Consider the following 14553-nt stretch of genomic DNA (forward strand, 5'->3'; position numbering starts at 1 on the left):
GTATTCTATTTGTATAACAGATTTCATTCAATCAAGGTGGTGTACATGCATTTGCAAAGACATCAGGAGTGATTCTGAGCCCTCTTGTAGTTGTTTTCCAGTGATTTCAGTGGAGCTTTTTCTGTTGTTACCAGACCTGTGATATTTTTGCTTTTCACTGTTTCCAAATAGGGAGGTGATGGGGAGCCAGGCCCAAGAGGTCAGCAAGGGATGTTTGGGCAAAAAGGTGATGAAGGTCCTCGAGGCTTCCCTGGCCCTCCAGGCCCTATTGGCTTACAGGTAAATTCCTTTATTATTTTTCTCTCCACTTACAAGAACCCTGATTTCTGTGTCAGAAACTGAGAGTATTGTCTTCTAGCAAATAAATGATAACATCAGTTAATAAGAACTGAAAGATCCCATATTCATAGAGCTCATGCATAAATAGCAGATTTAGTGCTGAAGGAGACTGGTAAGATGCTCTGGAACTGAACTCCTGGCTACCATAGGCTTTAGAATTTCATTCAGTAACTCATTCATTTATAGAGTCCAACAATTTCTGTTTGAACAAGAGCACTTCTTTTTACTGGAGATACACATTTTAAATAAAATATTCAACTTGGAGGAGTACTTAACATGTCCTAGTCATTTACTGTATTTTCACAATAGGTTTTGGCAACATAGTGTGTTTCTCAGTGATACCGTCACAGACACTACCTGTGTTCGGAAAGACTAGCACAACTCCGTGATGCTTATACATTGCTGCCATCGTTGGCAGGTTCCTATAGTTTCATGTTTCTTCCTCTTAAAAATGTTATTTTATGAGTCAAAAAACACAAAGCAAGCATACAGCAAAATGTAGGCTTCTCACTGCTGCATCCAGAGAATTACAGTTGAAAAATCCCGCTTTTTCAAAAATTTAATTTGCTGAAATATAACAAAACAAAGAACAAGACGTTGAGGACCTTTGATTCATTACATTGTAATTAACATTAGAGGACAGAGCACTTTGAAACTATTTCTAATCCATGCATTAAGCTGTAATATGACTCATATTACTCTCTTTTAAAAAATGGAAAGTTATAGCAATAGTGTTTGAATATATTAAACAGTATGTCTCCTTTCTATCCACCATGCGTGAAGTGACTCATCTCTTTCGCTAAGCCAAACCTTAACCTGTACCTATCGTTTTTTACGGTCTATTACATAATGCAGTTCACAAAACTTACAATGAAGTTTATAAAATATTGCAGACCTCCATGGAAGACAGACAGTTCATTACTGCACCGACACATATGTCTTGTGTAGATTCATATCACCTTTGAAATTGAAAACGTCTCTATTTTCAGAAATAATAACTCAGAAAAAAATTATTCCTAAATTTTATTATGAATAGTTAAGTTTTTTATTATTTTAAAGAGAGTGAAATAAAATTACCCTTGTTATTTTTCTCAGATCTAGCATACTCTTTCAATTGACGTTTTTCAATAAAGTCCACCTTCACATTTTAAATTTAATGAGCACTAAGCTACATAAATATAAAAACCAGTTAGGTTGAGACTTACGCAAATGAAATATTTCAAATGAGGGCTTTTATTTCTCTGATTAAGATTTTAATTTGAATATGTTGGTCCATGGACTAAGATCCCATATATGCTAATGGTATTGAAGTACCATTGAGAAATCAGGAGTTTCTTTTATTCAGTAATGCAGTTCTCATGGTGATTATGAACTGTTGGGGAGTAACAACTTTCTCTGTCTTATATACAATATTCCATGGTAGCTATGTCACACTTATTCCAGCTAAATTCTACTGATATTTCTTACATTGGACATTAAGGAAAAAGTATTTTTGTTCATAAAAGTGAACATTGGTAATTTTGAATATTCATTACCTTAATTGTGAATTTCCTTGCTATTTAATTTTGATAGTATCTTTAAAAATAAGGAAGTTTCTAACAAAAGGAGTTGAAAGTAAAGAAAATCTGAAAAACTCTGTGGGCCTATCTAGGTTATCTTATATCAATCTATGGCAATTTTACTCAATTACTTCTTGCCAAAAGGAACTGAAAGGACTCCCAAAATAACATGTCCAATAAGGCATGAAATACTGATTCAGTGAAATCAGTTGGAGTTTTTCAGTGTTGAAATACGAGTTCACTGAATGGCTTTGGAAAGTCTTTTCAAAGACGGAAATATCAAGTCAATGTTTAATTGCCTTTGAAGTTTCATGAATACCTCCTCTGCAAGCAGTTGAATGAGCTGTTTAGGTTTATCATGACCATGAATCATAATGGATAAGGCATTCAACTTTTTAAGCTAAATGTCTTTTTATGTTCACGGGGTAGAACTTAGTGGACTGTTGGCAAGTGGAAGATCTAGCTTATTTGAGGTGGGATTCATCTCTCTAAAGACTCGTCATCTAGTCCAAGTCTAGGCTTCTGCTCTAATCATGGTTTAGAACAATTAACTACAAAATTGTTATGTAAAACTCCTCACAGTGAAGGGAAAAGTTAAAGTCAATTCAAATTCCATTTGTTGAACTATTACAAGGTTACAAAAAGTAAACATGAAGAAAGTTAGAAAGTAAGAAAACTACCCGTTAGCATAACCCTGGCATTACTACTCAGCATGTACTGTAATCAATACGTGTTACTGAAGACAGTATTGTCAGCTATGGGCTTCCATTCTAATAGAATACAGTCTAGTATTTTTTAAAATAAGCAAGGATTATATAGAAAAACCCCTGTGTCACCACACGAACTAAAGCTGGCTTTTTTCATGCTGGTTATCTAATAGTAAACAGGCTTTCACAACAACCACAATGCACTGATGGGTCAGCCAAGTTTCCCCAGTAGTAGACAACAGAGGCATACATCATTTTTAGCAAAGGTATATCTCTGAATTTTGGCAGGTCTTTCTACTGTTCAGATTGTGTCCAAGTAGGAGGGCAGCTGAGGAATGGATATAGTGTTGGCTAAGTTTATACTTCATACTTTTTTTATGCAGCTTTGTAGCAAAGACGGCAAATTGTGCTTTCCAATCTGGTTAGCTATAGTTTGATACGTACTTTGAAAGTAGCAGGTCCCAGGAGGTGAAACTTAGAACCAGATCTTAATGTAATGTAAATGAATATAATGCTATTGACGCCAGATCCAGGGGATCTGCTTTTTATAGAAGCCAAGCTTTGATCCTACATTTAGGAATGCCCAGCTTAGTGGTGATAGTGCTGCTAGCCAGGGTAACATTATACTAGATATCAGTATTAGCATCAGCTACAGTTTCCTTCTCTTCGTGTTTGTTACTAAGTCAAACTTGGACACTTTGCTTCTGAGGATATGTTTGCATAACCCAATGCAATGCCTCTCAGCAGGATTTATTACCTCCACTAAACACCTTATTAAAGCAGTTATACAGCTTCCAGTACTCGGGTAGCTTAGACATCTTTGCGTACCACTTCATTGCGCTGCACTGATCATGTTTTCTTCACATACATACGGATCATAGCATAAATCAAATTATCCAAATGCCCACCTGGCCTCTGGATAATGATGGCTGTGTTTTTAAAGTCAGCCACCCCTAGCATTTCTGTGTCCGTTTTTTTTCCAAAATTTTCTACCTCACCTGGTTTAAACATCCTAGGATTACCTGTACATTTGCTGTAATATAAAGAACTCCTTTTTTTTTTGTTTTAATGCAAATAGGTTTTGTTTTCTCGTTCCCCCCTCCAAGTTTCCAAGTTTCACATGTAGATCTGATTCATATTGTTTCATATTGATTTATAACTCAGCATTCCAGGTACCCTACTAATAATTTTCTTTATTCTTCCATGTGTTTTAGGGTTTGCCTGGCCCACCAGGTGAAAAGGGTGAAAACGGTGATGTGGGTCCAATGGTAAGACTTCTTCCCCATTGGTCACTCTGGGGACATAAATATCATCCATGTATTATTGTCCTTTCTCTGTAGCTCACAATTTGATAAGCTACTCCTTAATTTGGTGCCTGAGTATGAAACATTTTGTGTAACATACACTCTCTCTGGGCTTTACTTTGCTTGCCCACATCTATCTCCTCATCTTTAATATCAAGATTTATGTAACTTAAGAAAATACTCTGAAGAGTAGGTAGCAAAGCAGAGCAAAGCAGATGCTATGTGTGTCTGAGACAGGACAGTGGCAAGCAGGTCCGGGAAAGAAAGAGAAAAAGGAGAGACTACTGCACCAGAGAGTTCGGAACTGCTTTTCTGAAATTCAGGGCATTGTACCTTAGCTTCAGGGAATTGCAGGCCAGAAGATGGTAAACACTACCTGGCTACGTTTACTCTGTTTCTCTGGGTAATCTTGAGACTACATTTTCCAACTGTTTATACTGTTGACAGAATGCCTTCTGGGCTGGTCCTGACTGAAATGCAAGCTATCGTCTACAGTGTCCATTTGCCTCCAACACCCTATGCCAAGCCTGGATGCTTTATTCTTGCCCATCTGTGGGCACCATGGTGCAGTACTGTCGCATGGCTGTTGCCAGACAGATAAGCTACTCCAGGGTCTTTGCACAGTGGAAGGGGTATGCAGGTAACCTGCAGGGAAAATACAATGCAGGAAACCAATCCTCAGGAGACCTAAGCATCAGATCGTTTCCAGCTCAGGTACTGTATAACATAGCCTGGATCCCCTGTCACCTTGTGAACTCATGCAATGGGCAGCAATCTGGCCCTGCTGTTTCTATAGCACTGTGAAGATTAAAAGTCCTCTACAGATTGAGTATATTATTTTTCATTGGCCAAAAAAGCCCCACTGAACTTACTCTATGATTATAACTATATCAAATTGTCTCTTTGATACAGGGTCCACCTGGCCCGCCAGGTCCAAGAGGTCCCCAGGGTCCTAATGGAGCTGATGTAAGAATTAACCTATTGTTTTTCTCTCAGTAATTCAGTAATAAGCACTATGTTTGGGATAACTAACATCTTTTATCATTGTAGGGTCCTCAAGGTCCCCCAGGCTCCATCGGCTCTGTTGGAGGTGTTGGTGAAAAGGTGAGTGTTGATAATATCCCCCCAGAAAGAGAAAACATTGGAATAGGAATATGAATATACATTTTGATTCTTCTTCAGAGCTATATAGATATATTACAGTTCCCAAATATCTTTCATTGATCCAGTAATTGTTAACAGTGATCTAGCTATACGCCTAATGGCTGACTTACCATGGTTGGTCTTTTTATTTCACATTTTACTTCACAAAAATATTTAACAATCAGAGGAAAGAGCTTTGGAGCAGAAGAGGTAGTTTTCAGGCCAAGGATTAAAGTAAGGTTATGGTGATTTCCTTAACTACATAGTTTGATCCCTACAGTAACACTACTGGCTTCAAGTGTTTTTCATTTTACACTGGTGTGGCCTAGAATATCACATAGCCCTCTATCTGGAACGTTAAGAATATAAGCTATTATCTAACATATCAGTGCTAAACATATCTGTGAGGTGAAGCAGACCCGAAGCATCAATATGTATCTGTTCCTCATACAGATAGATACAGTTCCAGTAAAGTCAAAGGCTTGAGGATGATTTACGCTGGTTGAAAACCTGACTTAAGACTGATGCTATGTAACATTCATTCATCAAAATGATTTTCATTGCTGTTTTCAGTTCTCTATTCAGAACATTTCCTACCAGGATATGGGGTGGGTTTTTTTTTACATTTCCTATCTTACCCAAAGAACATGTCAGATAATATCTTCCTTTTTCTTAAAGGAAAAATATTGTATGCAATAGACATAATGGCTTTTTTTTTAATTTATTTGAATTACCATTTTAAACTATTATAAAATGCTGAGCAAACACAAAATTCAAGAGAGTCTCTTAAAATTCCTATTTATTTTTATTTTAACAAGTTAGATCACCTCAGCCATATCATGCGTGTAAGCCTAAAAGCATTTTGCTGTAATGTTACAGATTTAATATGAATTTTTTCTTTAACTTTGGATTTGGAAAGAAGATTTTGAAAGGAGCATAAGGTGAAGGAAGCAGAATAGAAATGTATTCCAGGCCACTGTATAAATAACTTATTGAGAAACTAAGTCGATTGCTCTTGAGTATTTAAATAATTTGCCACAGAATATCGTATGTATTCAGTGAAATGCTGATGTCAATGAATCCTAGAAAAGACATCTCTAGGAATGTCAGTATTGGCAGTTTTTCAGAAAGCTCACAGTATTGATAACTTTTCAGAATGTGAAGCAAGTTTTCCCTTTTTCTTCCTGTCCCATCAGATAATTAAATGCAGAGGTACCTTTCCCCTCATCTTCCTCATACACCATTACTGAACTTCAGCTCTTCAGAAGTCTTAATTTCTACTCCCTTTCATTTATCCACATATTCTCTTTGACACAGTGTACCAGTGTTGTACCTTCAGGTACAAATCCATCAGATCTATGAATTTACAAATAATGACTCAAGTACCAGATCAGTCAAAATCACTTATATTTGTCATGATCCGCTTCTTGATCACTGTCCAAAAGCATGTCACTCTGCTTCGCAGAGCTTTTAGGTATTCTTTCTTTTCACAAGATAAGGAAGTTGCCATTGTTTTCCCAGGATCATTTGTATGACTAATAATAAAAAAAAAAATGAAAATCTGCAGCTCATGCTACAGTATCTCACAAGCTTCTTGTTCCTCTGTGATAACAGATCTTTCTTATGATGCTCTTCAACATTGTTGAAATCTACCATAAAATTTCAGTTATGTGTCTGGTCTTTTCACTAAAATGTCTTTTCGTTAAGTAACCCTTCACTTATATTAGGGCCATGTCAAAAGGAATCACCAACTTCTTATTAGTATGACCAAACTATTATTTTAATAGAATCTTCGGATGTTTCATGATTTTTTCTACATGCCCATCAAATAAATCACTTACCCATGCTCTGGGATGTGGTGAAGAGAGTACGAGAATAATGTAATGTAATAGATGGCTTGATGGAAAAATATCCTACTTTGTCTCCCTTCTTTGTCTTTTGAGATCAAAGGGTACTGAGCCCAAGCAGATGAAAATATTAACTTTATACTGTAGGTTTTTCATGCCTCAAGCTTACTGCTGCATTGCATTCCCTGTCTCTTAGGATATGGCTCTGAGCATCAGCACACCTCTTGGTAGCAGTGGCATTCTTGTGTCTTCAATCTTTTTTACCCATAATTGCATAAGACATACGAAACATGATGCCCTCCTGCTTGATTGCATTATTAACAAGGATATTCCCTCTAATCTCCCAATTTTGTGACGTTGGTCCTCCAGCCTATCTTAAGAGAGCTCGGCCTCATGAAGAGCTGCAGGATTTGGTTTTTCTCTCTGGGAAGGGTACCAAAAATGTGTCTGAATGTGAGAGCTGATAGACATGGCAAAAAAAGTTATTGGAAAAAGAGAGTCTGTATGTCAGCGGAATACAGAAAAAAATGGGCCTGTGGGAAGAAAAACTCTTCCTGTGACCACTAGGGTACTGAGAAAAATGTTTATTATGAGAACACTACATCCAGGGTAGCACCCATTATATTCACTGCTTTTAAAAAAAAAAAAACACCTTGTATAATATTGTGGCCCACTGAAGTCAATAGGAATTTTGCCACTAGTTTCAATCACCTCTTTAATTTTTACTGTTTGATGATCAAATTATATCCCAGTCATTTTGTAAAAACATTGACTTATATTGAACTCCTTACTCCTTTGTTTCTCCCTGGGACTCTTCTGTGTGATTTAGAATCCCTATTTGTGATAATCAGCCCACCAAATTTAATTCAAGAACATGAAATTCAGACTGTTTATCACTGGTTGTCATTTTTATTTCCTCTTGCTTATTTCCGATATTCTCTGCATTCACGCAGAGAAGCTTCCAAGTATATTATCTTGGAAGTTTTTATTTCTTCTAATTACTTTCCTCCTCCTTCTCAAGTTTTAGTACATGCCAGTTTTTCTCCTACTTAGGACATCGTCCTTCTGAATTTCAGTTCCATTTAATAAGTTCCGCAAGCTTAAATATCATAAAGAGTTGTTCTGGCAGGAGGAGTTCCCGCAACGGGAGGACAGTTCACACTTTTAAACAAAACACGCATTTTCTCTTTTCCTTTTCTTCCCACATATTTTTGCCCCGATGTTTTTCTTATTACATCAGCATGCTTTGGCCTCTGCATCCTTTTCAGGAAAGACATATCATACGACAGGTAATGCAATGCAGTGCTGATTGTAGAGTGTGGAAAAACATTTTGGCGTCCTCCCTGTCGTTGTTGGGGAGTGAAACAGATTTACTCACTTTCATATTTGAGTGGTTAGACTGGAGATGTTTTGTTATTAATACTGGGGTTTCGAAGCCCCCTTATCTTCTGGCAAGTTATAAATAATTTTTGTCACAATGCCATGTATTTTTAACTAGCTTATTTTTTCCTCTGCTGTACACACAAAGGCCTAAATGTTCAAAGACATCTGCAGTACAAATGTGCATGTAGCCTTGCATTATTAATGCCTGTAGCCTCCATGGAGCAGTCTGGAAGTCTTGAGACTTACACTCAATCAGAAGCACTTAAATCCAGCTTCCACCCAGAGGTTATTCTCTTTATTGTGCTTATAATTAACAAAAAGCAGAAAACCAAAATGTACCAAGACATGGTTATATCTAATTTGATATCGAAGGCCTAACATGCCGATATTCTAAACACCCGGTAAGTCGCTCATGACTTCTCAAAACTGGGCCTTAGATGTTCTACAACATCTAAGAATTTACAACACAGAAAGGAAACAGAACAAGTAACATTAACGTCACACTTCTCTTCCGCAAAGCCTAATAAAATAAATTTAGGCTAATCTGTGATAACTGCACCGAGTACTGTGCCATTCTTCCACCCTTTCTCCCTTCCACAGCACGTGTGAAACTGGCAGAGTCAATGAGTAATGCAAAATGAATGTCTGCAGAACGTAAGCATTCTTTCTGTAGCCTCTCAGAATTTAAATCTGGTTTACTATATGAAAAAGTCTGATGTTAGAAAACCACTACACTCATCTGGGTTTATACTCCTTCCTATTATAGCATTCTAAAATAATTTTTAAAATAGTATACTAATAAGGAGTCCAACACAGTAAACAAGTGAAATCAGTAGTTTATATGCTTGATCAGTCGTTGATTTATACTGCAGATGGAAGGGAGAGGACAAAATCAATTGAGTATTCTGGCCCTAAGTTTAAAAACATGTCTGATAAGGTTGCACAGACATCTTTATGTGTGCATATCATTTTTCCACACACCTGTGTGCAGACAATTGCTAAGGTACTCAATCAAGATGTGTCTATGACAGTTTATCCTACCCAAGTATCTGTCCTAACAAATTACTTCTAATAACTTTACATGGCTCACTGACTGTGATCTCTTCTCATCCTTCTCCAGCTCTCCAACATGCCTGTAAACATAAGCCCTCCCAGAAAATATAGCATAGCTTTATAATTTCTGTCTTGGTTAAATTTATCTCTCCACAGAGCAATAATATATATATATAACACAGTCACATACGCAGACCTATGTGAAAAGGGATTGTCTTCTCGAGTCACAATTTTTCTCTTTTTTTCTGTTTTGTGAGGATGGCAAAAAGGAGCAAAAGTGTAACTGAATCCTTTTCGCAACCCAGTCAGTTGCAGAGGTGCCTCTCATCCTTACAAAATCAATCGCCACGTCCCAGAATTTAACCAAAAGGTGGCAGCCTTCCATCCGCTATCTCTCTGTCCCTGTGCTTTGTGTGGGCGGTTCTGTAGACCTGGTCATAATAAGGAAAACAAAGGACTTCTAAACTACTGTCCTTAGCCTGATAGAAATCATTCTCCTTGCTTAGTCCAAAGAGGTTTTCAGAATTAAACACGTCCATGAAATGACATGACTCACTGTAGTTTAGAATTTCTGTCTTTGCCTGTTGAAATTCTGTCAGAGGAAGGCTTTGCCTAAGAAAGACCACACTCACTTTTAAAAGATCTGACCTTGTAACAAAAGAGGAAAAAAATTCCAGAGGTGGAATAAATCTCTTATTAGATCATAAAATCTATTTCCCAAAAGAACATGAGACATTTCTCATGGAGAAGGTACATCGGATTCTGAATTAATACCATCTTTGCCAAAATGCAAAGAAAGACGAGGGCAAACAATAAGCTACAGATTGCACAGTTTTTAGTAGCTCTAAATATGCGCTCTGTAAATATGTATCAGCTACAATCTTCCCTATCAAAACATTGTTTAACTCCCTTAACAGCTGTCTAAAACAAGTACAACCTTCCACAGTACCTAATATTTGGAATATAAAAATCAGCGTCAGAAAAAACAAGGACCGCATACAGGGAAGAGTCACATTTTTTAATAGAGCAATGATTTAGAAGTATGAATGTGAGATGAAACTTTAACTGGTCTCATCTTTCACAGATGCCCTTTAAGGGGAACATCTTGATGTTTAACTCCCTTAACAGCTGTCTAAAACAAGTACAACCTTCCACAGTACCTAATATTTGGAATATAAAAATCAGCGTCAGAAAAAACAAGGACCGCATACAGGGAAGAGTCACATTTTTTTAATAGAGCAATGATTTAGAAGTATTAATGTGAGATGAAACTTTAACTGGTCTCATCTTTCACAGATGCCCTTTAAGGGGAACATCTTGACATTTTCTTGCCCTTCCAATATTGCTGTCTTCCACACTGCTGCTTATTGGGGAGTTACTATGCGCAGAGCTCATATAGGCTGCCAGGATCTCCCAATTTCAACACGCGTGCTATAGCAGGGACCCCTGAGATCCCAGGAGCACAGCGTTCCCCCGTTGTCCCCAAGTATAGGTCAATATGTCGGAGAAAGCCCATCTTTGCTCTTGTTGCATGATATCATACAATGAAGATGTGTTTGTCAACGGGAAGGGTAAAGAGCGGATCACAAATCAAATGTGAATCATCATAAATTTCAGTATCATTTGGCAGAAAGGCAGAAAAAGAACTTACTCTCTGAGAAGCTGAGAAGGGGATTATACTGGCACAGGTGCTTGTCAGGCAAGACTTGGCACAATGAGTGTTCTTATGTCACTCAGTTAGTTAGTCCTGCAATGGGGACACCTGTTGAAGGGGTCTATATTGTGGATTCTGTTAGATATATCTACTGACTTGAATAACATCAGTTGGTTTGCTAATTCCAGACCTCATTCTCTGTTGCTACATAAATCTAATTTGATTGGTAGTAGACATGGACAAAAAACCAATACTAATGATGCTGCAGATTCAGTAACCCCTGTGCAGAGGATAAGGAAATGAAGATTATGAATTTTCCTAGAAAACCTATTTAATGCTTATTGACCTGAACTATCCACTAGACTTCTTTTAAAAAATAATGAATGCTGTATCACAGAAGCAAATGAACATTAAGTACTAAGAGGGATCATCAATTTTTAAGATTACTGCAAATTTAAGTATGTCTAATAAAACATACCACAGTTTCTAAAGGCAAATTGTCCCTTTAAAAGTGCCCTTTCTAAAGGACATTTTAATATTGCTCCTAAAGTTGTGGTAATCTGTTAATTATCCTATTCTGGAATTCATTTGGGTGCTCAGATCTTCTTCCATTCATCTAATGTAATATTTACATTGAGCCAAATTCTGGACCTGGTGAGGTCATTGTGCTGCCGTTAGCTTCTATGAAAAAAACTTAAGTATCTACACCATAAGATTTGTTTAAAATTCATATTTTATGATTTATACTTTTATACTGTCCACGTGGAAATGACAGACATGCATGTTGTATTAATTGAATTGTCATTGAATGAAGAGGGGCGTGCGGGTCATACAGGATATGAAGGATACACAAATTTATTCCAAATCTGTGTTTGAGTTCAGGAGAGGGGATTGGGTGAAATGCATTTTCAGCACTGAAGTACTCTCATTTATAGGCATAATTATTGGCAAGGTTCATTTGGTTTGGAAAAAGAATATATATGGGGCAAAAAAGTCCCCCCATTAGCAGTTACATTGAGAAATTCTTTGGAATAAAAATATATAGTTCTTGTCTCAGCACTCCATGACAATCACAAAGCAGATTCTGTTAGCCTTTCACAGTTTGTGTGTCTGTGATGCTAATAGCTAAATGTTCTACTAACACAGTAGTTCTCTATGAAGGTTTATTTATCAGACCACTGAGCTAGAAAATAATCAGTCATAATAAACTTTAAAATGAACGATTGCAAAGACAGTCTTTGAGCCAATACTGTGTATTGGTTCAGAAAGAGACTGAATTAACTTAAACATTCACTTAATATAATTCACTATGATCTTTGACTTGCACAGGTTTTCTTCATATGGTGTCCTCCTCAAAGCCATCTGCTTTACTAAACAGTTTCCATCACCAGTGACCACATAGCGTACACCTTTGTGGCCTGTGGTGAAAGTTCTACTAACTGTTATGCTATTATTTTACCCTTATGTTTTTCTGTATATAATTTTTCATTCTAACAGTAGCTATAGCAAAAATATCTTCGCTCCATTGGCATTCATTTCCAATTAGTATCATCTTATTTGTAGAAACTTGCTTCCAGGCAAAGTGTATCTTCTAGAGAAAAAAAACATACACAGTCAATACACTTCTTTGGCTTGTCTGTGACTAGAAAGAAAGATGACAAACAGGAAATTGGCAATATATGGGATAATAAAGGGGAAGATCTTCCAAAGCCCAAAGGGAAGGTTAGTCTCCCTGGCTCACTAAAAGCTTAGTTTGACATATTCTCTCTAAAATTTCAGATTCCAGTTCTGCAAAACCATATGTAACTCAACCCCCTTTAGGTAGACCAAATAAAAGAGTAAGCTGTTCACATGAAGAGAATGAGAAGAATATGTAATAACAGAAGTAAATTCATAGAAATATTCTCCCTAATGACTCATCAATTTATCCTCACACATTGACAGGGTGAACCTGGAGAAGCTGGTAACCCTGGACCTCCTGGAGAATCTGGAACATCTGTGAGTATTTTGGGTTTGTCTTACTGTTAACCTTTATTATGGTGAACTAAGTTATCTGGCAGTGCTTACTTTAGAAAGCATTTAGTCAGATTACTTAAGTACTTGTGTATGTTTTCTTTAAATTTTCAGTGAAGAACTTATACCTTTAAAATGCAATTTGTTTTCTTACGATTATAGCCACATCTTGTACTAACAGCTAGAGGACAGAGCTGAAGACTTCCTCAGAGAGTACCTATTTTTTCTTCCAAAAGTATTAACTTTGACACGCATGTTTTTCTCTCTGAAGACAGTTCATTGATGCAAACTGGGTGCAGATGTTGGCACCCAACCTGAAATTCACAGGTCTTCCAGTCTGAGGCTGAGGTCCTAATTTCCCATTCACATGCCAGCATTTATTGATGAGTAACGCTGCCCGGCTCTGAAAAACAGTTTTGCCATTGTAATCTTTCTTTTGCCATTCAATTTCCAGATGCCATTTTTGTATTCATATGTTTTCTACAGGGTCCAAAAGGTGAAAGGGGAGAAAAAGGTGAGGCTGGTCCACCTGGAGCAGCTGGACCACCAGGTGCTAAAGGACCTCCAGGTGATGATGGGCCTAAGGGTAACCCAGTAAGTGAGCTTAATAATTTTAACACAAAGCATTGTGAAGCACTGCTGAAGTTGTGCTACATGTAGAACTGTATATAATTTTCTACATTTGAACTAAATTCATTGTATGCTTCATAAAATATTTGTGATGATTGCTACCTGCTTGTCAATGGATGACACATTCCTTGAGTTTTTTCCTGATTTATCTAGGGCCCAGTTGGTTTTCCTGGAGATCCTGGTCCCCCCGGGGAACCCGGTCCGGCTGTAAGTATACTTAAAAAACAGTTTTAGATCCTAGTCTTGGTTTGCACTAAATCCTAGCTAACCCTGCCTCTTCCTTGTCTGGGGATGAGGTCTTGCCTGTAAGAGCTGTTGCTTTCCTGTTCATATAGTTCTTAAGGCTTAAAAAAGGTTTAGAAATCTTTAAAAAGTCTTGAAAACTAGTGTCCTTAGGAAAATGCTGTGTAGAAGAATAGTGCTCTTATATTTGTGTATGAAACTGAGTGACTTAATTTAGCTGAATTTTGTATTTTGTTTTTTTTCCCATGAATTCTGTAGGGTCAAGATGGTGTTGGTGGAGAGAAGGGTGAAGATGGTGATCCTGGTCAACCTGTGAGTTCGTTCTGTCATTTTACTTCAGCTGCATGTTCTCTCCTATGCTAAGAAAGTATCTTTTGCTGAATCAGTGGTTTCTATACAGTCGTACCCTTAATAATACTTGCTAAAGGGATGCTTTTTCTATTATACTGAAAAATATCTATTTATTTCCTTGTAAAGATAGAACTGCCCATATTATAGTCACAATCAGAAGCAAGAGCTCAATTTCTTTTAGAAATGGAAGCAAATGATGCGCTAAGGATTTGTGCTGGAGCTGCTGAGGAGCACTAAAAATAGAGCAACTCTGAGCATAAGAAAGGAATGCTGCAGCCAAATAATCTTCATTAGCTGACCTGATGAAATGAAGCAAAACCTTGATGT

General features: G+C 37.2%; 1 protein-coding gene across 1 annotated transcript in view; it reads left to right on the forward strand.

Annotated features, from left to right (window-relative positions):
• COL11A1 (collagen, type XI, alpha 1) overlaps window positions 1-14553 on the forward strand; it is a 164925-nt gene that overhangs the window by 124548 nt on the left and 25824 nt on the right. Inside the window, 8 exon segments of the mRNA XM_009333735.1 lie at window positions 172-279; window positions 3820-3873; window positions 4822-4875; window positions 4960-5013; window positions 12934-12987; window positions 13489-13596; window positions 13786-13839; window positions 14134-14187. Of these exon segments, the coding sequence (XP_009332010.1) occupies window positions 172-279; window positions 3820-3873; window positions 4822-4875; window positions 4960-5013; window positions 12934-12987; window positions 13489-13596; window positions 13786-13839; window positions 14134-14187 (540 nt within the window).

The sequence above is a fragment of the Pygoscelis adeliae genome, unplaced genomic scaffold, assembly GCF_000699105.1.
Source record: "Pygoscelis adeliae isolate BGI_AS28 unplaced genomic scaffold, ASM69910v1 Scaffold10, whole genome shotgun sequence".
Taxonomy (NCBI): Eukaryota; Metazoa; Chordata; class Aves; order Sphenisciformes; family Spheniscidae; genus Pygoscelis; species Pygoscelis adeliae.